This window comes from Petaurus breviceps, unplaced genomic scaffold, assembly GCF_028583685.1.
Source record: "Petaurus breviceps papuanus isolate PSGF00001 unplaced genomic scaffold, PetGlider_PUasm1.0 37, whole genome shotgun sequence".
Taxonomy (NCBI): Eukaryota; Metazoa; Chordata; class Mammalia; order Diprotodontia; family Petauridae; genus Petaurus; species Petaurus breviceps.
Genome location: NW_027186296.1, coordinates 47,519,826 through 47,543,196, shown reverse-complemented (window position 1 = coordinate 47,543,196; position 23,371 = coordinate 47,519,826). Strand labels below are relative to the sequence as shown.

General features: G+C 36.5%; 1 protein-coding gene across 6 annotated transcripts in view; it reads right to left on the bottom strand.

Moving 5' to 3' along the window:
• The window catches only part of APBA2 (amyloid beta precursor protein binding family A member 2), a 388,985-nt gene that overhangs the window by 128,869 nt on the left and 236,745 nt on the right, over positions 1-23,371 (bottom strand). For all 6 annotated transcript variants that reach the window (XM_069098428.1, XM_069098429.1, XM_069098427.1 and 3 more), the window contains one exon: positions 6,585-7,582. In XM_069098428.1, the coding sequence (XP_068954529.1) occupies positions 6,585-7,544 (960 nt within the window). In that variant the 5' untranslated portion in view covers positions 7,545-7,582. The remainder of the gene's footprint in view (positions 1-6,584; positions 7,583-23,371) is intronic.

Genomic DNA, 23,371 nt, shown 5'->3' with positions numbered 1-23,371 from the left:
GAAGGAAGGAAGGAAGGAAGGAAGGAAGGAAGGAAGGAAGGAAGGAAGGAAGGATTCCCATATTCCAGTTTCAGTTTCGAGCCCTCTTTTGCCCCCTTCCTAATTCTGTCCTAATTTGACTTACCAGGTATGTTTTGATGCCCTTGCATAGAATTAAGCTTACTGAAGACTAATTCAGTTTGTAACAATCAACCTTCCTAAATGAATAGCAAATTCTAATTTGAAGATTACACTTTAGGTCATGAAGGTACCACAGTGTGATGGAGAATTCACCTGTCTTTTCTATCTTTGAAACAATAACCTCTTCATAGATTTTAATAGGTTATAGGTTTTAATGCTAAGAGGGACCTCATGTGTCATCTAATCCACTACAGATTCAAGGCACGACCTCCCTCTAGGTTCACATTTGTACATTAAGATATTTTCAAGATAAAATTACTCAATGAACTAATACTAACCTAGTTGTACTGTTATCCAGCTTATATTTTTCCATTTTGTTCAAGGGATCTTCAGAGATGTTGTTAAATGGCCACATGAAAATTTAGTTTTGCATTAGTATCTTTTGTAATATATTAATTCCTATAGTAATGTATAGTATGAATATGTATAGTAATACTTATTATGATTGATTGGCTATTTCACTCCAGGCTTCACAACACATAGAAAAAATATGACATAGATGATAGGACACTAGATTCAAGGTCAAAGTGTCATAGATTTTGAGCAGGAAGGGACCTGAAAGTCCATCAAGTCCAATACCCTCACTTTACATATGAGGAAACTGAGGCCCAAAGAAATTAAATTATTTTCCCAAGGCCAAACAGTAAGAATCTGAGGAGGGATTTGAATCCTGTACTTCTAGTACTTGAACTCCAAGTCCAGTATTCTACCTACTACATTATGCCACCTCTCAAAAGACTTGGGTTCAAATTTTGTGTAGGTCTGCTACTTATTGCCTCTCTTTTTATTCAGTTGTTTTAGTGGCATCCAACTCTTCATGACCCTATTTGAGTTTTTTTTGGCAAAGATATTGGAGTGCTTTGCCATTTTCTTCCCCAGCTCATTTTACAGATAAGGAAACTGAGATGAATAGGGTTACATGACTTGCCCAGCTTCTGACAACATAGCTAGTCAGTATCTGAGGCCAGATTTAAGCTCAGGTCTCCCTGACTTTATACCCAGCATTCTATCCACTGTAGTACCTAGGCGTCCATACTGCCTGTGTGGTAAGCCCTAAAGTCTTTTTTCTAAATGTAAAATTATTACATGAGAAGAAAACATGTATAAATATAATTTACTTTTCTACATACACATTTGTATTCCTTCACCCCACCCCATACAGAATGTAAGCCCTTAGAGGACAAGAACTGTTTTGTTTTTTCTAAATCATCCTTCTCTATTAGTGTCTTACTTTAGTGAACCACAAACCTTAAAGCAAAAGGGACTTCCCAGGTCATCCAATCCAAATCCCTTCATTCTACAGATGGAGCAACCAAATGGGCTTTATGACTTATACAAGATCACCCAGATGACAGGATGATGGAGCCAGAAATTGAGCCCAGGTCCTCCGACTCCTAGTCTGGGGCTCTCTTTCCATAATACCTTTTGTGTTTATTCAATTGAATTAAAGTCTTAGGTCCTTTCCAGTTTTAAGTTCTTTAATCTCTTCATTCTACAGATGAGAAAACTGAGACCCAAAGAATTTTAGTGACTTACTCAAGGACAAACAGCTGGTAAGTCACAGGGACAGAATTATAAAAGTTTCCACTATATCATTCGGTATATTGGTGGAAATAATAATAAGAATTAATAATAAATTATAGCAACTCATGCCTATACAGCATGGAGATTTACAAAGCAGATCCCTGGGGGAAACAACCCTGTAAGATAGGTAGTGTAAGTAGTATTCTATACATTTTACAGATGAGGGAGCTGGAGCCAAAAAAAGATTAAGCAACTTGGGTGTGGTCCCACAGGTCCTAAGTGCCCGAGTCAGTCAGTCCAGGTGGGAACCTCTGGATTCCAAGATCAGTGCTCTTCCTCATTTACTATGCTCAGCCATCCTGCTCCTTTTCTCTACTGTGCAGTATACCTTCGCTTTTGTGTGTCCATCTCCCAGGTCCCTAAACACAAGCTGAATTGAAAATGAATATAGACTTTCTGAAATTCCTACTGCATTTCAAGGCATTCTAACCAAGGGATTCTTTGATTTTCCAGTTTCCCTAGTGCCTTGCTAACCTGCAGGGCACTCTGTTTTCCCTCAGTCTTTGGTTGGAATGAAGCAAAAGCAGCAAAATATTAGGTCTTGTACACTTCCCCCACTCTGCTCTAAAAAGATAATTTCCTCCTGACAAGAGCTTTGCCAGAAAAGTGATTTGTTAAAATAGAGCACAATATGTTACTGGATATATGCCATGAAGCATCAATCATTACTATGCCATCTCCATTATTAAGGGGAAGATTTCAAGGCATCTGTCCAAAGACTAAATAGAGACAGCACTTTAACTTAAAGCCCAGGCATGCAGTTCAAAAGCTTTCATGCCCTTTTGTCTTGCTTTCCAGTGCTAACCATTATAATATTAATTTTCCTACATTCCAAAGCTCCCAATGTATTCAAAATTGACATGAATGACAGGCATGCTGTGGAGGTGAAGTCAACTTTTGCTCAAGAAACTTTAAAGAGAACAAAATGTGTCAAATGCAAGTGCAATTTTAATGAACCCAAACTTTTAGTCAATATCATTTATATTCTACACATGAGATTTTACTACATATTTTTCCAATTCATGACCTCTTCTCAAAAGAGAAAAAATAAGGTTTTGAAAAAAACATGAAAGCAATTTTCTCTCATTTGTTCTCAAAATTGGCCAAATAGAACACTGATTTATCCAATACTTATATCATCTTTTCTTACTAACCATTTATTCAGAAGAGATTTTCAAAGGGATTCCTTTGTAATACATTATAAGGATACTTTGAATAAGCTTATAATTGAATAAAATTATTTATATTAAAGCCAATCACCTCATTAGTATGCATTTCTTCCTTATAGATTTGGCTGGTTTTTTTTTTACTGAACTTTAATATCAAAGTTTTCAACACATCATCTATAGCTGACTCCTAATGAAATAATTAACTCTGTGATAAATAAGTAGTAGTTTTCTCTCTGATGTCTTCAAAGGTATAAATCTCTTATTATGTCACTTCTCATGTTGTTAGTATAAAGGACTTTAATTAAAACCATTAATAAACAAAAGATCAAGTGTAAGGATATTTATTTGCTCATATTACTTAAATGCAAACTTTGTTGATGACAAAGTATAAAGCTCTTTAGGTTCATATAAATACTGAGAACCTATAAATCACCAAACAGTTGAAAAGGTACCACTGTATGATTGATTAAGTCAAAAGACTTAATCATAAATCTTGAATATTATACTTAATTGTTCTATGCTTTAAAACAAGTCACTTAATTGCTGTGAGCTAATTTTTCCCAATTAGTAAAATAGGTGATGAAAAATTTTGAACATACCTCATTATTTTGTTGTATACCTTAAAACATCAGTTAAATATGTTATTTATTGAGTTTCTACTCCATTCTCAAAATATATTAAGTAGTCCAGGGTTAAAAACAAAAAGGATACAATCTGTGTCCTCAAAGATATGATAACCAATTTAAGGAGGCAATATCCAACACACACACACACACACGCACACACACAAAACAAAAACCAATTATCTGAATACAAGTACAGCATAGTACAGTACTGATTCTTATCACAATTAAAGTTCTAAGAAAGGCAAGATCACTGCAGGCTGGAATACTTAAAGGAAGCCCCATCAAAAAGTATAAGCATTGAAGTGGTCTTATAGAATGAGTAGAAATTGGAGAGGAAGTAGATGGAGGATACCTACTCCAGGAGGGGTGAGCAGCATGTGCAGAAAAGCATGAGACTAATATGACCTAATGTGTTCAGGGTAGAAAGGGAGACTAAACAGAGTAAAGGATATTTTTGGAGGAAATTTAGCAGGATATTTAAAGGATATTTAGCAGGAAATAAAAGTTTGAATATATTGTTGTGGCATAGGCTAAATTACATAATAGCAACAAATGGGGGTGTGGAAGGACAGTTTAGAATAAAATGTTAATTGCGCAGTAAAAACAGTAAGAACAAAAGAAGATCAAAGAAGAGAGCTGTGAATTTGCACTAGTGTTATCAGCAAACACTTCCCAGAGGTCAGACTTGAAATGATGGCCAAGATACAATTAAGCAGAGAAAAGGACAAATGCCATTTCATGTTCAGGGTGGGGAAGGTGAGGGTGGGGACAACACAATCAAAGGAATAGAGGTGGGAGTCATCACGATTTGTGGGGCATAATAAGGAATGTAGCCTGAATAGAGTGAAGAATACATGTTGAGAAATGATGGAAGTAAGTGTGATTAGGAAAAGTGGGACCATATTAAGGAGAAATAAGAACTAGGTAGCAGAGTTTTTTAACTGACATTGTATACAGAGATTCATCATAGTTTCTTAAGCAGGAAAGTAATATGTTACTCAAGATAGATTTTAGGAAAAATAATTTGCTAGCATAGTATATCATGAGTTGAAAGGGCTGAGAAAAGGTGGGAAAGAATGATCTGGTCAGCTAGGGGAATTGCTGCAACCAAGGATCAGGGTAATAAGGGCTTTTAAAATGGTGATGGTTCTTTGGTGGTAACAGAAGAAAAAATTCTGATAGAAAATGCAAAAGAAGAACAGAATTCGGTGACTGGTCATCATGTGTAAAAAAAAAAAGGAGGAAGGAGCCCATATAACTTTAAAATATTTAATCTGAAGAGAGTAGAAGGAAGATAGTGCTAATAAAACTAGGCATTATTAGAATGGAATATGATTTGCCTGGATGATAATGAGTTTGGTTTTAGAAATGTTGAGTGGATTGTCTTGAAAATAGTTAGAAAAATCAAGCTGGTGATTAAAATAAGAGTTGGAGCTAGATTTCAAAAAACTGAAAATGCTGAAATATGGAATTCACTGATATCAATATTGATCAAATGATTTTAGTGTAACAGAGAAAGATCTTTAATTATTAGGCAAGTAGTTGTCATCAATATCAGCTACTCTTTGAAAGCACCTTTACTTGAAGAGAGGAGACATTCATTTCATGGAAATAGAGTGAATTTTTTATAGACTATTCGTATAAGGTTCTTATCAAAAATTTTTTTATAAAATTATTCATAAAGCCAAAAGAAAGGGACTAGTTGATGGGAGAAATGGAGCAGCAAGAAAGAAGTATGCAAATAATTTAATTGAAACATAGTAAGGGCCCCAAATTAAAAAGTTCTCATAAATGGATACAAATGATCCCTTTCCATAAGGAGGCCTGACAAATCATTTAAGTGTAGCTGAATCATTCCAAAACATAATCAAATCAAAAACCATCCATGGTATATTTTGAGTTGACTTTCACCAGTTGCCCAATAGGCTTCTGGGCTGCATAATAATTTGAATATTGAAGAAGGCCAGTCATAAGCTTTATATCAACCATGACAAAATAAAATGGTCAATTTGGATGATACAAACAGATACAGTTAATTCAATGATAAAATCACTTAAATTAACTGTTTTACAAAACTGACTGACCAATTTGGCCTAAATGATTGAAGCAGTAGTCCTATGCAGACACTTCTGTAATTAGAAAAGTAAACATGTTGCTTTAAAAAAAAGACAAGAAATTGCAACCTTTCTATGCATTTACCACAGGATTATCCATGTATCTATTCATTACATTGGCACAGGTAACTGAGGGATGATTTAACATGAAAGCTTTGATCTGAATCCTGTAATTGGTCTGTGATTTCTGGTCATTATGGAGATGCTCATGATGAAATATTACGTTTGTTATCTCACCTCCTCAGAAATAGTTTATGGTTTTTAATATCCCTCTCTTTCCCTTTTCACAAGTGAAAAGCTTAATTTCTTTGATGATCATCATATTAGAGACCTATCTGCTTTCTGGGACTATAATGACTACATCATTCATAAAGATCAACTCGTTAACTCCATTGGGTCTTGCTATGGAACCAGGGATCATCTGGCCTTTAAGTAAAGGTTATTGACCATCTGTGAATGAAGTCCTTGTTCAATGAACTGGTAAGAGCTAAGCTGTTCTTCTGATAAACCTATATTTCAGCAGAGGCATGGTGGGACAAATTGGAAGGGAATAAATCTTAGGGCAATGTGTCTAGTTAGCTGGAAACATAACTTCTGAAAAGCTCCCAATACAGATTCTAGCTTGAAAATCAGCACCCCAAAGAGGAGCTCTCATAATCTGTTAATTAATCTGATGGAAAGGCTCATACAAAATTTTTCCCTAGCCAGTCTAATTTAAAAATTTGCTAAATACAAAATTACAATTATGCAACAACCAAAATATGGCTTTAGCCCCAATCCTATCTATCACAAAGGAGATAATTTAATATTTTTTCTTCTGAAGAAAAAACTTCCAGGGATAAGATAAAAGATGACAAGTATGATCTTCTATAGAACTCTTTTTCCTTCCCTAAAGAAAACCACAAACATACCTGTTCTTGTGGCCATTTCTGTCTCTCTTCTGGTGTCCTAGCCTTGGTTTTAAAGCCCCTTTGTGCGTCTCCTGCATGTTTAGGAGCAGGAGGAAGATCCAGTGATTTGGGCCTGCCGTCATGCCTGCGGGCACAGTGATCCACCTCTTCCTGTGAACATGCTTCTTGATAGTCATTTGGCACATTCTCCATTCCAGCATGTTCCGGGCTCGTTTCCCCTGTACTGTTGATGCTGCTCATACTCATGCTCATCTTGATCTCTGCTACGATCTGGTCAATGTCTTCTTCCTGCTCTTCCAGGTCAGCATCCTCTTTTCTTAAGTGATAAGGAGATGTCCCACCTGAGTTCCCATTGGCTTCTGCTGGGTAATAGTCCTGGTAACTTTCTTCACTTGGACAATATTGTACACTTCCCTCTTGGTCTTGGATCTCCAAAGAAGAGACCTCATCTTCCAGAATCTGACCATGGCTTTCTGGGTACCCCTGCCTGTCTTCTGCATCATTTCCATCATGGTGCTGAATTTTAGATTCAGTCCATTCTTCAACAGCCTCCTGGCATTCATCAGTTTCAACATTATGCTCATCATGGGGAATATACTCTTCCCCATTGCAGTCCATTCCTTCCAGGTAACTGTCATCTTCTGGACAGTATCTAATGTAATATGTGATCCCCTCCTCTTCCTCTGGAAGGCCTTCATCATAGTCTTCCTCTTCTGAGGTATTATTCACATAGTCAGAGCTGGAGTCTCCATCCCCGCTGTTATCGTTACACTCCTGTTCTACTGGGGTGGGGCTTCCTTGCCTGATAGTGGCCAGTTCTACATCCTTTGCAGCATACTCTTCAAGCGAAAGGTCTGTTTCCTCACTCTTGGACTCTTTATTATGAGAAGAAGTTGGGCAAGACCTCACTCTATGATCCAACATGTTGCTTGTGGTGCTCTGATGTTTCCTATTGGCCATAGCTGACTTCTTATACAGCAATCATTTCGAAGTAGTCACTATAAAGAAGAAATTTGAGAAAGAAGATATGCTCAGAAAAAAAGTTCAATTGAAATAATAAATTAAAATAAGACTGAAAATTAGCTACCATCTTGATTTCAGGAAAGGTTTATATTGTTACTATTTTAAAGTAGCCACTCAATTTGGCCTAAATATTCCTATCAAAAATTCTACCATACATAATTATTACATAAAAATACATCATAAAATCATAGAATAAGGACATTTGATTTCAAAATGTATAGGGTATGCCATACTTAATAAATGTGTGTTACATTTGCTTGAAAAAATTGGAATTTTAATTTCAGAGAATTTTAATTTTCATAAGGAGAGAGATAGATTTAATTATATCCCTTCCCATAATCTATAATGCAACTAACCTGATTTTTTCTTAGTGCTGTCTGAAGCAATCCTGTCTCCATGCCTTTGGTCCTGCCATCCCCATGCTTATAATGTGTTCCATCTTACCAGTACCTAATAGAATCTCTCATTTCCTTCAAGACAGCTCAGACACCAACTTCTATACACACTTCTTGATCCCCGCAACTGCTAGTTCTCTCCCTCGTTAACTATCCCATATTTATGTTGTATTAGATGTGCTCTCTCCCCTAAAAGACTATAAACACTTGAGAGAAGGGGCTTGCTCTTTTTTGTATTTGCATCCCTGGTACCTAATACAGGGCTTAATATGTACTTGAAAAATGCTTCTTAATTGACTGACATAAACTCATACAGATTTAAATCTATTTCTCTATTTATCTCTCTCCACCCCTCTCTGATCTCCCATAGTATTTATTCCTCATGCTACTAATTTACCAATTATCTTACAATGTTTTATATTAGTTGATGAATAATGATGATAGTATCTTTTTACATAATTGTCTTGTCCCCCACCATTAAATCATAAATTCTGTGTCTTAGGTCTTTAAATACTTCAAAGTTCTTTGTATAGAGTAACCACTCAGTAAATAATTATTCATTGATATATACATATTGATTAATTATATAGATTTTTTATGGCTAGACAGAGTTGTCTAATCATCAATATTCCCAAAAGAATCATAAAGGAAAAATCTGATTTGTTTAATTTCATTACATATACGTATTTACTTATTTAACTATGCTCTTCCAGTGCATAAGTGATCCTCAGGGTAAATTTGACATCTTCAGAAGTTTCATTCACTGTCATAAGGTAGATTCTAACTCTAAAATTCTGTTGTGGGACACTGACTAATTTCCTTGTGATGTCTGACCTGACCAGGATGTCTTGTAGCTAATAGGCCTTCAGGAGTAGGGCAATATACTAGAGTGGAGAGAACACTAGATTTAGAACCTTAGGTCAATGTCAGTGGGGAAGAAGGTCTACACTGAAATGCTCCTGATTCTGTGAATGTCCTTGGCCTTGTGCTATTTTTGTCAATAATATGGATGAAGTAACAGGTGGCAGGTCTGTCACATTTACAGATAATACAAAACTGGGAGAAATAACTAACACGTTGATTGACAGAGTTATGATTCAAAATGATAGTTAGTTGTTAACTAGTTGATCACCTGAAAAAGATTAAGCCAAATAAGGATAAATGTAAAACTTTACACTTGGGTTCAAATAATAAACTTCACAAATTGGGAGGTGTGAATAGAAAACAATGAAAAATATCTGAAGCTTTAGAAGACTGCAAGTTTAATGTCACAGACAACATGGAAACCAAGATAGCCACACTAGCCTAGGTTATATCAAGAGAACACGGGGTCCAGAATGAAGGGGGTGATAGTTCTACTCAATTATGCTTCAGCGGAATTGAAGCAAATCATATCTTCTCTGCTGTGTTCATTTCTAGGAAGGACATCAAAAAACTAGAGAGGAGCCAGACACTATGTTATGCAAGTATAGGTTGAAGGAACTATGTAAACAGTCTACCAAAAGAAAAATTTAGACAAGGAGCTTACGGCTGTCGGTAAATATCTGATGGGCTGTCACATGGAAGAGAACTAACAGTATTTACTGTGTTTCCTTATGTAGATAAGAAGTAATAGAAGGGATGTAAATTATAGAAAGCCAGATTCAAGCTAGATGTAAGGAAAAACTTCCAAATAACTAGAGCTATCCAAAAATGAAACTGGCTGGTTAGGAAGAGTAGATTCACACTCACTATAGGTATTCAGGAAAAGGCTATATTACCACTTCTCAAGGATTTTGCAAAGGCAACTCTTTTACAAATTCAACAAGATGGTTGCCTATGGTTTGTGGTCTGGCTTCAAATTCTAGCTTTCTTACTTCTTAGCTATGTAACCTTGGACAAAAAACTTCCTAGAACTCAATCTTCTCATTTGTAAAATGAAGGGGTTGGACTAAATGATATCCCAGGTCCCTTACAGTCCTAGACCCTACAAATATATCATAAAGTAGTATAATAAAATTGTAAGTTGTCACTGAAACCCTTGTGGCCTGAAAGTTAAATCGGCTTCTAAAGTAGTGGTATTCTTAGAAAGATGCTCTACTAAATAGCATCTTATGGAGCCCTGAGAGCTCTCCTAAAAGTACCAAGTTATCTTTACTCTCAAAGTCCATAATAGAGGCTGGACACATCATGAGGAAAGTTTCCTGGAAAAAAATAGATGTTCCAAGTACACTAAAAACAACAGAAAACTAAAGCATGTGAATTGAAATCAGGAATCTTATTTACATAATATGAACAAGAACATTTGTGGTCCCTAGGTAAAGTTTAAAAATTGAAATCCCTGTGTCTCTGTCCACCAGAATCTTTGAACCTTCACTGTAACATTTACAACTCGAATATATGTGGGTGAAGGAGAGAAAAGAGAGAGAGAGAGAGAGAGAGAGAGAGAGAGAGAGAGAGAGAGAGAGATTCAGAGATACATGGAGACAGAGAGAAGTAGATATGTGGGTATGTATGCCTGTTTACAAACACAGACATACACACCCACACATATAAGCCACTGAGAGAAGTTATTATTTTTCTATTATATTAATAACCAATTGTTAGATTAGAATTAAGCTTTTTTCACCCTTTATTTCCTCATTCAGGGACCAGCCCCTGCAAGTCAGCCTCTGAAGGACATTTCTGATAGATGAGATTGCCCAAACCCTTCCAAAACAGGTTTCTGGATCTTGGGCAGGACTCTACCCAACTGGAAGACCTAAGTATAAATAGAATCTACTTTAGGTGAATTCCAGCCCTAAAGCATTAAGTCTATGGCCTTGCAGCCCACCCCTATCCCCACTGTGGTTTAGGGTAAGCTCATGAAGGATAAAACTAACCAGAGTGATCTTGATAGAGATAGATTCTTTTGCCCAGACTGGTGGAGGTGGCTGTCTCATTATCAAGCCATGTTCTCAGCAGGAAGAGCTGAAGGCTTTCAATCCACCTGCTTATTTGAAAGTCCACTCCATCATTAATTGTTCACCAGTGAGTGTTGATTTTCACCTGTCAGGGACATCGCTTTTTCCAAAGGTATATAAGCATTCAGTGATCTCTATGGTTTTGTCTTTGTTCACCAGGAGAAACCACTGACCATTTATTTATTAATTATCTAGATAGACTAATTAATAAATTGATTCTTGATTACCCAGAAACTTTGTCTCTCCAGCTTTTCACTCATCTCATCATGGAGAAGAGAGTTTTCTGAATTTAAAGGATACATTTTAAAAGCATCAAAAAGAGATCATCATTTCTTCCTGTGTGTTGCATTGTAGAAAACTATGTACTTTTCCCATCCCTCTAATTCTGGCTCAACTAAAAGGGTGCTATTTTTTTTTATAATGGGCAATTTGTTTACTACCAGTCACTAAGAACCTGTTTCTCAATGCTTAAGGAAATCTGTCTTAAGAGCATAAAAAAATGTATCCAATAACAATATCAAAATGTACGGTCAAGTCTGTTGAATGGTTAACATAATGCCTATTTTACAACACTTTAATATCATTATTAAGGATTACAAACAATAAATATAGTTAATTACAGATGAACCCAGCCTCTATTAAAGATCTAAAAAGATCCTAGAGAGTAAGGACATTGTCTTATACATTTTTTTAATCACCTCAGTGCCCAACATATAATAGACATTCAACATGTTTGCTGGATGAAAGAAACTCTGACTTTCATTCAAATGGGCAACTAATTACCATAGGGGATAGAGCTCTGGACCTGGATTCTGATAGAGGAGTTCTAATCCTGCTTCAGACACTCACTGAGTCACTGAAGTAAATTAACCTCTGTCTACTTCAGTTCCCTCACCTGTGACAGTAATATAAATAGCATCTACCTCTCATGGCTGTCATGAGGATAAAATGAGATAATTTTTGTAAAGTATTTTGTAAACTTTAAAGTGCTAGATAAATGTTAGCTATTATTATTGTTATTGCCATTGTTATTTTAAATTTGATATTATTACTGGGTAAAAATGTATTTACATATATATGTACATATGAATACACACATACACAAATAAGCTTTCTTAATCGATGAAAGTAAAGGGACTTAAAACATACCTTACAGTGATAGGAAAAAGGCAAAGAGAAATTCTGTGTATCTTATGAAAGATACACATAATTTCATTTAGTCAATAAACATTTATTAAGTGCCTATTATGTGTCAGATGCTGTGTTAAGGTTAAGGATACGAAGAAAAGTGAAAGTCCCTACTTTCAGGGAGCTCACAGGCTAAATAATGGAGGAGGCATGTGAATGACCATGTACAAACAATATAACTACAGGATAAACTGGAAATACTCAATAGAGGAAAGACACTAGCATTAAGGGGACAGGGAAAGGCTTTCTTAGAAGGTGCTATTTTAACTGGGCCTTGAAGGAAGCCAGAGAAGCCACGAGGTGAAGATGGAGAAAGAGAACATTCCAGGTAGGGGGACTGTCATTGAAAATGTCTGGTATCTAGAGATAGAGTATCTTGTGAGGGGTGTCGGAGTGCAGGATGTTGGTAAGAAGACTAAAAAAAGTAGGTGGAAAAAGGATGTTATAAAAGGGCTTTGAATGTCAGAGGATTTTATATTTGACCTTGTAGGAGCTATGAACATAGTGGAGTTTATTGATGGGGAGGTAACCAGAGGATTGCTACTAGTATTTATTTATGGCTTTCAAGAAATTTTGATCAATTCACATATTCAAACTAAGAAGCTGAGAAAACAGCTCTGAGAATTAAAAACTGCAGGAGATGAAATCTAGTGTGTAAGGAAATAAAGAAAGGGGTCATCTCTAATAATCTCTACTTGTCGTACATTTTTTTGTCTAAATAGTTTGTTCATTCTCATTAATTATCATTTTGTTCATTCAGGAACATAAAATAAAATTTCAAACTAAAAAATGAAGAGGAAAGAGATAAAGGGGAGATGGATTTGCTATTTAATTGAGAGAAAAATAGAAGGAAAAATTGGACAACCAGATTAAAAAGAAGTAAAAGGAATTTGTTTGTTTAATTAATTATTAGTTAAACAAAACTCCAAAATCAGGGAAGGGGAAGACAGAGGTGGGGAGGGGAAAATAGCTTCAGAGAAAGTGGAACAAAACTGATGGGAATAGTATTCCTTAAAAAAGCAGATTAAGCAAAAATAACTGAAGAGGCAAAGTACACTCTTTACAAAGGAAGAGAGGAAAATGTTAATTTTAAAAATGCTAAAGACAAATGGAGGAAAAAATAAATTACCTCATAACTTTAAATAGGAATTGATTAAGCAATCAAATAAAAATAAAACAGAGTGACAAATTGGATGAGAAAACAAAACCACATTATCTGTTGTCTATGAGAAGCACACCTAAAAACAAAGATATACACAGAGCAAAAAATTAAAAGCAGAAACAAAATTTACTATGCATCAAATGATTTCAAAAAAAGCAGCAACATCAGATGAAGCAAAAACAAATATTGACAATGTAAAAAGAGATAAATAAGGAAAGTACATTATACTGAAAGGAAATACAGACAACCAAAATCAATATTAAATTTATATGCACCAAATGCCCTCGCATCTAAATTCATAAAGGAAAAATTAACTGAATTCCAAGAAGACATGAACAATAATACAATAGTAGCAAGAAATTTTAACATCCTTTTATACCTTTGGGAGACATCTAACAAAAGGATAAACAAATGGGAAAATATAGAATTGATCAAATTTCTGAAGAAAAGAGCTTAAATGACTTGTCATCTTCTAAATAGAAGAAATACCATCTTCAAAATTCAGATTCTTCAAGAAGCCTAGGAAAGATGGGCTTCCTACTCACCTCCCACTCTATAACTCCACTCTGGAGGGTCCGCTCCCACCCCATTAACACTGTATGTATCTTGTTATGTATGTAGTTGTTTCAAGGTTCACTTGAATATGAGCTCATTGAGTACAGGAATCAATGTTTTATCTGTCTGTCTATCCCTAGCCATTAATGTGGTATTTTACACATAGTAAAACCTTAAGAAATGTCTGTTGACCAATTGCTATCTATGAATTGCAAATCTTGCTCTCCAGTTTTATCACTGACCCAGGCTATTGCTTCAGTCTGAAAATTTCAGTTGACTCTAAAGAGAACTGGAAATAAACTAGAACACATACTACCCATGTTAAAAAAAAAACACCAGTGTTCTTTCATACCTTAAATATTCTGAGTAATTCTAGTTATTATCCCCACAGAAATAAAAAGTCAAAGTAGCAGTACAAACATCATGCACTGTACACTTTGCCCCATTCTCCATACTGGTTGAGATTTTTAGCCTTTTTATTTTTTATTCCACCCTAAGGATAGCTATAGATGTAAATAGAGGGACTTTCATGTATTATGGCAAGTGACCAACAAAAGTCTTCATTGGATCGGGTAAGGTAAAGACAGAAAGAAGGGCAGTTCAGTTAAGAGATTAAAACAAACCTTTGGGACAAATCTAACAATACTTTTCATTCTGGAAAGGTAAAGAATGAGAGGAATTGTGATATAAGTCTATAAAAAACTACTAGGAGACAACTTGAAACTAAAATTGCAAAATTAAGGAGCAAGCCCTACACACACGCGCGCGCGCACATGCACACATACACACACACACGCACACACATGCACACATACACATACACACACATATATAAATAAAGCTATACAGAAAGGCAAGAAATACTTTACATACAAGTCATCTCAGAAAACGAATTACATGTTGCGAAAAGTTACAGTGAACAAAGAATTTTCACATAGTTGTCAACTTCTTGGAAAAGTTCATTACCAGATTGAAAACTAGCTAAGTATAATTCTCATCTCAGTAACACCTGCCAATGTTCATGCTCCAATAGTATAAACTAAGAGCCCAATGTCTACCTATGTACCATGACAAGACAATGGAGTAGAACTTCTGTAGATATGTTAGTAGGCTGAAAATATAAATACTCTACGAAACATTTTTTCCATCACATCACTTGAAAGAAAAAAAAAACCCTAAATGTGTGAATGATTACATCCTTTGCTTTCAGAATGTACTAAGTAGAAGCATACTCTTTCAATGAAACATCCTTAATACCACTTTCAGAAGAAGATAGTTTGTCGGATTATGTGTTTGATCTACCATGGCAATTTTTATGTCCTTAATTGGATTCTCAAATGGGCCTTTACTTTCCTTCAATGATCCAACAAAATGTTTTAATAGCCATTTTTCATAACATATGAAAGTTCCTCCTTTTATAACAAGTGTTCCCAAGAATCCCAATGTAGTTACAGTACTTGATTTCTCTATCCATTGGCATTCCTATGGTATAATGAGGGAAAAAAGACTAAAAATTTCAACCAATATGAATAGAAGAGGAAATTGGGCAGTGACTTGCATTGAGACTGTGATATTTATATTTCTGCCACAGCCAAACAACATTTATCTATTTTCCAAGAGTAGGCTGTCTTTCCTAGAGAAAGTAAAAGGGATTGAAAAATAGTGCTTCTCCATACTCTAAGCTGTTAGGAGAATAAAGTATTCTTAAAGGAATCAGAAATGAGGCTTCAGTGGGAAGAAAAAGGAATACGAAGTGTAAGAGGGAAAACGACACTTGTCAAGATGTGGGGAGTGAAGAGTATTATGCAGAGAAGAAAGGAAAAGAAAAGGACATTTATACAATTAGGGATTTAAATACATATTTTTGAGCTCTTCCTGAAGAGAAGGATACTCAATGTTCTGAGGGAAAAGTACTACCTGTTCCCCAAATAGTGATGTAGTAGCACCACCAAAGCTATCCCATGGAAGATCAGGAAGTAAGGGTTAAAGGAAGAAAAGGGTAGTTGGTGATTCCCCATTGAAGGCTACTGAAACATATAATTTGTTGAGCTGATAATAATAGAGAGATAGGTATATTTTCTTCTTTAGGGTATGTATTCAAGACAACAGTGTCCCAAAACTTATCTTGATAGAACTTCACTGTTCATTTCCAGTGATTAATGTAGACAAGATAACAGTATCAGAAAGTACTACCAATGATTATAAGGTTTTGGGCAAGAAACCACAGGGACACAGATTGTTTTGCTCACTGTTGCCCATGGAGGGCAAGGGATGCAGAAGAGAAAAATAAATTTGGGAAGTGAAAGATTGGCTAAGTAGGTGGTGCCTGTGACTGGCATTTGGATTCTTGGATTATGGTTCATAATACAGAATTGATAAATTACTGGTCAAAGGAGTACATCTAATAGAAACAAGGATGAATTTGTCAGATGTCTTGAAAATTTCATCAAAAAAGACTTTAAAAAAGATGAGTAATGTAGAAGAATGTATATGTATATCTCCCAATGGAAGGCAGCTAAAATTTGAGGATACCATAGAGAGTAGTTATAAAGAAGGAATAAGAATAGGAGTTGAGAAACCAAAAGCTCACAGAAGCCAAAATTCAAGAAAGGGACCATCATTAAAATCCATGACCCAGAATGTCTGTACAGAAATACCCGAAGTTGAGGCAACAATAAAAGGTACCAGAGGTCCTAACAGAAGAAGGTAAATTCAACTTCATGGGTATCACTGACACTTGGTGGAATAGAATCTGTGATTAGGTTATGTCTCTGGGCAGGGTTTTGTTTTGTTTTTAATAGATTCTGTGATTTTGTCAATGTAATGAATGAGGAACTTCCTTTGCTGAAGGTAGATTGGTCATTTCTCTTCAGGGTATAGTCATAGACATTGCTTGGCACACTGAAAGGCTAACTTAATGAATCAACTAGTATTCATTAAGAACCTGCAATGAAATGCACACTGGAAATACAAATACAATAAATGAAACCATCTCTACTTGCAAGGAACATTCTTTATGGCATGGAAGACAACAAAGTCATCAGATGTATATATAGAACAATGTAAAGAGAATAAATACAAATCATTACAAAATACTATCCTACAAGTTAGTTTGGAAAGGAGGGTGCTAGCAATTGGGAGGACCCAGAAAGGTCACACAGAAGATGGTGCTTGAGCTATGTCTTAAGGAAAAGATGGATTCTATGAAGCAAAGGTTAAAAAGGAATACATGCCAAATGTAGGGGAAGGTCAATACCAAGTCACAGAGATAGGAGATGAAGTGTTACATGAAGAACATAGACACCAGTTTAGCTGACCACATGTAGCACAGGAGGAGAAATAATAGGAGAATGAGGCTGGAAATATAGGGTAGGGCAAGGTTATAAAGAATTTTTAAAGATAAGCAAAGTTTATATTTAATATCAGAGGAGATTGGCAGCCATGAGAGATATTGAATAGGGTAGTGATATTGTCAGATCTGCACTAAAGAAAAATCACTCTGGTAGCAGTGTGTAGTATGGACTGAAATGAGGAGAGACTATTAGAGGCTATTGCAATAATCTACACAAAAGATAAAGAAGGCCTGAACTCAAGTGGAAGCTGTGTAAGTAGAGAGAATAGATGAAAGATCTTGCTCAGGATCACACATTTAGCATGTATCAGAGGCAGGATATGAACCTAGGTCTTTGTAATTCTTTGTAATGACTCTCTGAATAGGTATACCTACTTAGAAGAAACAGGACAGAAAAAAGATGAAGGGTTCTAGAGTAGTATTGTATATCATGTGAGAAGATCCAAGAACCAAAATAGGAAAGTAAGATTTAAAGTATTTGAGTAAATATCTACATAGAGTCCAATATAAGTGATTTTGTCATTGGAATATAATACAGACCACCCAGATAGAAAAAAAGAAATACGTAAGAAGTTTGGAAAACATCACAAACCTGAAATAGAGGCATGATAAAGTCATCATTTTGTTGTTCAGTCAAGTCTTGTCTGACTCTTTTTTACCCTATCTGGGGTTTTCTTGGCAAAGATACTGGAGTGGTTTGTCATTTCCTTCTCCAGTTCCTTTTGCAGATGAGGAAACTGAGGCAAAGGGGGTTAAAGGACTTGCTCAGGGTCACACAGCCAGTAAGTGTCTAAGGCCAAATTTGAACTCAGGTCTTCCTAACTCCAGCCCAGCCCTCTATCCACTGTGTCACCTGGCTGCCCATGGTAGTTATCAGGGAAAAGTTTATCTAGAATTAATCAGATATCTGCTGATTTGCACAAATTGGAGAAGATGATGAGTTTCTGATTTGCCTGAATGATCATTTCAACCTTCAAAAGATGAAGGCAACAAAAAGTAAAAATTTTATTCTCACCACATGGAGCAACTTGTTTCCTGGATAAAAAAATGAAGAGAAATGTGGAGAAAGTGACTATTCTCTTTAAGATTTTGTGACAAGAGAGAGGAAACCTAGACAGAGTTTTACATGTCCCCTAGAGGATCTCCCCCCTCCTTAGGCCTAGCTCCCCACTGTACTATCATGCCTCCTTCCCCATCAAAGTAACACTTAATGTTTACTTTAACATTAGTTCACCCAACTCAAAATATTCACCCTGGGAAGAGGGAAGGAGGCTTGATAGTGATTCTTCCCCCTAAAAATGGCCCTCAGCCAAACAGCACCCTGCAGACAAGCCATGGTTGAAAACAGCAGCATTCTGCTCAAGACTATCTTGCTGCAGCATTAGCTAGGAAAAGAACTGTGACTCAGTGATTTAAAAATAAAAAGTGGGATTAAAAAGGAGGCCAAAACAGCTATTATCCCTGGAAACTGTTCTTTAGAAACAGGCCTCTCTCAATGAATTCCCACCTCTTATTTCAAATCCCCACCCCGTTCCTTCCTTATTTCCTCCATAAGAGCGGTGCCTCTCAAAATGCTGAGTAAAAATTAGTCTTGGAACAAAATCAAATGGGAATAATTTATTAGTGAGATGAAAAGAGTTGTCCCCCGAATGCCCTCAGCCAAGGATCTAGCTGGGGATCTAATCCCAGTTCTTGTAGAAAATAGAATGAGGGCTTCGGTTGACCTCAGATGTCTATTATCTCAGCATTTCATCTGAAACTTTATATTCTCTTGGTGTGGACACCCCAGATTGTGAAAGGGATCTCCCCTATTTAGGATTTCTGCAGCCAGGCATCAAAAACTCATCAACCACAGACACTTGAGGAACCTTGCAAATAGCAAAACAATCTCTTTGTTTCATAAAACAGAGTGGCTAGATGTGGTGGCAGAAACTGGCAATCCCAGCAACCAGGGAGGCTGGTGTTAAGGCTGATGCTGAGGCTGGTGAACACCTCTTGAGCCAGAGTCTTGCATAGCAGTGGGTATAAACACTAAGTCTGGCATCATTATGGTGAGAAGGGGAGGGAGGGAGGTCCACTGGGTTGCCTAAGGAAGGGCAAACTGGTACAGATCAGAAGAGCAAGTCAAAGCTCACTTTCTGATCATTAGTAGAATAGAATCCATTAGTAGCCCCTATAATTTCAGTCTAGATGATATAGAGAATGTGTAGAAGTAACTATGAGAAAATAAGAGGGCAGGGCAGCTAGGTAGTAAAGTGAATAGAGCACTGGCTCTGGAGTCAGGAGGACCTGAGTTCAAATCCAACCCCAGACATTTAACACTTACTAGCCATGTGACCTTGGGCAAGTCACTTAACCCCAATTGCCCTGCCCTCCCCCCTCCAAAAAGCAAAAAAAAAAAGCCAAAACCAAACAAAAAAAAAGAAAATAAGAGGGACAGTGAGGGATTTTATTAAAGTGGCAGAAATGACTGTAGGGACTACCAGCTTGGCCCTTTCTTATCTAGTGGAAGCTTATCAGGGTCATTTATTTATACAGAAAAGAAAATCCAGGACAGAATTTGAAAAGCACTTCAAAGTGTGACTTCTACCTCCCTTGCCCCAACTCCCATAAAAGGTCAGCACCTACTGCTAAGTATTCCTGGAGCTAGGGATGAAGACTTATAGCACACTCCCTTTTCCCCTTATACTTGGAAAAGCCAATCAATCACCTCCCCTGTTCCCTAATTGACCAAAGTCCTATTTTAGTTAATGTGGTTCTGATTACAACTCCTCTAGAACACATAGGCTTAGACAGTTAGTTGCCTAATGCTCAGGGAGGTCAAGTTACTTGATGACAGTTACACAGCTAATAAGTGGCTAAAGCAGAACCTGAACCCAGATTCTTCTGACTACGTTCCAGTCAAAAATCTGGCCTCAGACACTTTGACAATTCCAGTCATCTGTCCATATTGCCTCTCTTTACTGAGCACATGGTAGATAAAAAATCAGTTGGGCTTATCTTCAAAATAGAATTCCTCCTTACTTCTAGAATGAACTCATCAAACAGGTTGTCCCTGGTCATCTTTTCTTATTACTCCCTCTCAAAGTCCATCTACTCAGATTTCTCTTTTTTTTTCTTTCTTTCTTCCTTTCTTTTTTTTTTGTGGAGGCAGTCAGGGTTAAGTGATTTGCCCAGTGTCACACAGCTAATAAGTATCTAAGGCCAGATTTGAACTCAGGTCCACCTGACCTCAGGGCTGGTGCTGTATCCACTATGTCATGTAGCTATCTCATCCCACTCTGATTTCTATATGCTGATTACACACATACACACACACACACACATATATACACACACATACATACATATGTATACATATATACATACATATATAATTTTTGTTTATATTTCTATATCTCCAGTGCCAACTTCTCAAACGTTCTTCACGTTCCATAGCCCCAACTCAATTATTTGTCTTCCTATGATTTGCAAATCTCTCCTACACCTCAAACTACCTTCTTTTGCTTGAAATCTTAGAATTAACCTGATTGCTCTCATTTGACCCACATGTCTGATAAGTTACTCCTTCAAACTATTATCTTATAGGTAGGCTTAACGAACAAACTTCTAGAAAGAAGAGTGAGCATTAGTGGCTTCTGTTTCCTTACCACCCCACTCATTCCTCAAACCACTGCAATCCAGTTAACCAAAGGCCTCACCACTCTCTGCTAGAGTGCCTTCTTGATGGTTAACAATTACATTTCTTCTACTCTAGGCAGCCATTCCAGTCTTGCCTGTTTACAGTCAATTTTTCATATAGATTCAAAAATAGCCTAATGAACAGGTCTGACTATGTCACTTCTCTGTTCAAAAACTGACTGTGGCTTTCCATTGCCTGTAGAATGGAGCACAAACCTTAAGCTTGGCCACATCCAAAACCCCTGATGGTGACTGCACACCCAAAATACCATCATAGATGCAATACTCCACTACAAACTCTACTCTCCTGGCTTCTAATACTCTTCTTTCCCCAGCTCACAGTCCAACCCTTTTAGGTTCCTCTTTACATTTTGACAAGTCTCATTAGAATTTAAGCTCCTGGAGGTCAGGAGGCCCATTTTGCTTGTATTTGTATACTAAGCACTTAACACAGTACATAGTTATCACTCGATAAATGCTTTTGCTATCTACTTATTTATGTTCATGTCATATTCTTCCTATTAACAAAAAAATCAATTAGAGGACTTTAAACTCACAGATTATTAAAGTGGAAAGATTTTTTTAAATCATGCAATCCAACTTTCTTAATCTACAGATGAGAAAACAGAGGCCCAGAAAAGTGAAATGATTTGCCCAAGGTCCTACAATCCAAGTGTCTGGTCTCCTGGTCCAATGTTCTTTCCACTACATGTTTTGACTCTAATAATCTTTTGCTAGCTTAATTGGTTTTTTTGGAGGGGGTCTGGTCTTAATTTTAAGTAGTCCCTAAAATAACAATAGCACTTTCTTTAGCAAGCTAAGAAGCTTAACTAGCTAAAAAAAAACTAGTCAATAGTTTCTCTGATATTCTAACCAAGAATTTCCTAAGTATTTCCCTTTGTACTACACTAGATATACTTTTCTCTTTTCCATTTGTATGGTTTTCAGACACGAAAAGCTGTATGCTACCTGCCTTCTCTCTTTTATTGCACTCCTTTTTGCTTCTCTGATGCCTTGAGCTGGAGAAGGAAATGACAAACCACTTGAGTATCTTTGCCAAGAAAACCCCAAATTGGGTCACAAAAAGTCAAATATGACTTAAACAACTGAATAACAAAATATTCCACGTATTTTTTAACCTCCCCCATGAATTTTTTCCACTGATTTAAATACAGTTAGAAGGTATTCAGGAGCTTAGTTCTAATAGCTGAATTTGGATGGTACTTGATTATTACCAGGCATCACCTACCCCAAAATCAGCATAGTCAAAAAATAAATTGAATATAAAATTGCTTGATAGTACACAAAAATATTGAAGCTTTAAATATTAAGACAATTAACTGCCTAGCAAAGAGGAAGGAAGGAAGGAAGAAAGGAAGGAAGGAAGGAAGGAAGGAAGGAAGGAAGGAAGGAAGGAAGGAAGGAAGGAAGGAAGGAAGGAAGGAAAAAGAGAGAGAAAGAAAAGAAAAAGGAAAGAAAAAAGTCAGGCTCAAAGAACAGACCTACCAAAAGACTTATATAGAATATAATAAATGCAAGAGTTTCTAATGGCTACCCTCTAAAGTACCACAGGGGAGCATAGGCTTTATGAGGCAGAGGAAACTCTTAAGCTGACCTAAAAAAACCCATCTCAGGCAGTTTTTAAAAGAGGTACAGCCAAGGCTTGAAAAGGGGAGGTAGAAAGAGAATCTCTCACTTGGACCTGGAAATGAAGAAGAGGAAATAAAAACTACTTCAACTGCTATATTTGTTACAAGAGGGGAATATCGGGGTTATTCGTGTGTGCATTTGTTTTGAGTCCTGGAATCCATACACTGGAACAGCCAGCATAAAGTAGAATCCTCCTTTAAGAGAATCTGATGTATGACCCAGATCTGAACTTCCAAAACAGCTCCTTTATGGGATCATGATTCAATTTACAAAAGGATCCAATGCAAGTTTTGCTTAAATAAGTAGCTCAATTACATTTAAAAATATGGCTCAGTCAACAACAATTCAATTTATGTACAATTTTGCCAAGAATATATCCACTGCTTGAGATACCCCCTAAATTTCAAGTATACATGATGCCAAGTTCCACAGATTTATGTTGGGTACACTAATAGATAGATCTGTGGTTACCATATCTATAGATTGGGTTTGAAAATGCAATTGTTCTGTGGGTACAGCTGCTATGTAGGAGGGTGTGAAGCAAATCTTTCCCTACCTTCGGAAATCATCCCAGAGACATGACTAATCTAGCTCACTGTTTGCCTTACTGATGTGGGTAGATTTATATACCCTAGAGACAACAACTTCTCAAGTCACACTGCTTCCCCGAGATATATTTTAAGGTTTTCTTTTTTTTCTTCTGGAATTTTGCCCTGAAAAATCCATGGAATCTCATTTTGAGATACTTTTTCATTATTATACTCAGTGGTAATTGCAGGTCCCAGTCCAATTTTCATCTGCACAGTGTCAAGGACACCACTGAGTTAGGGTGTCCCCAC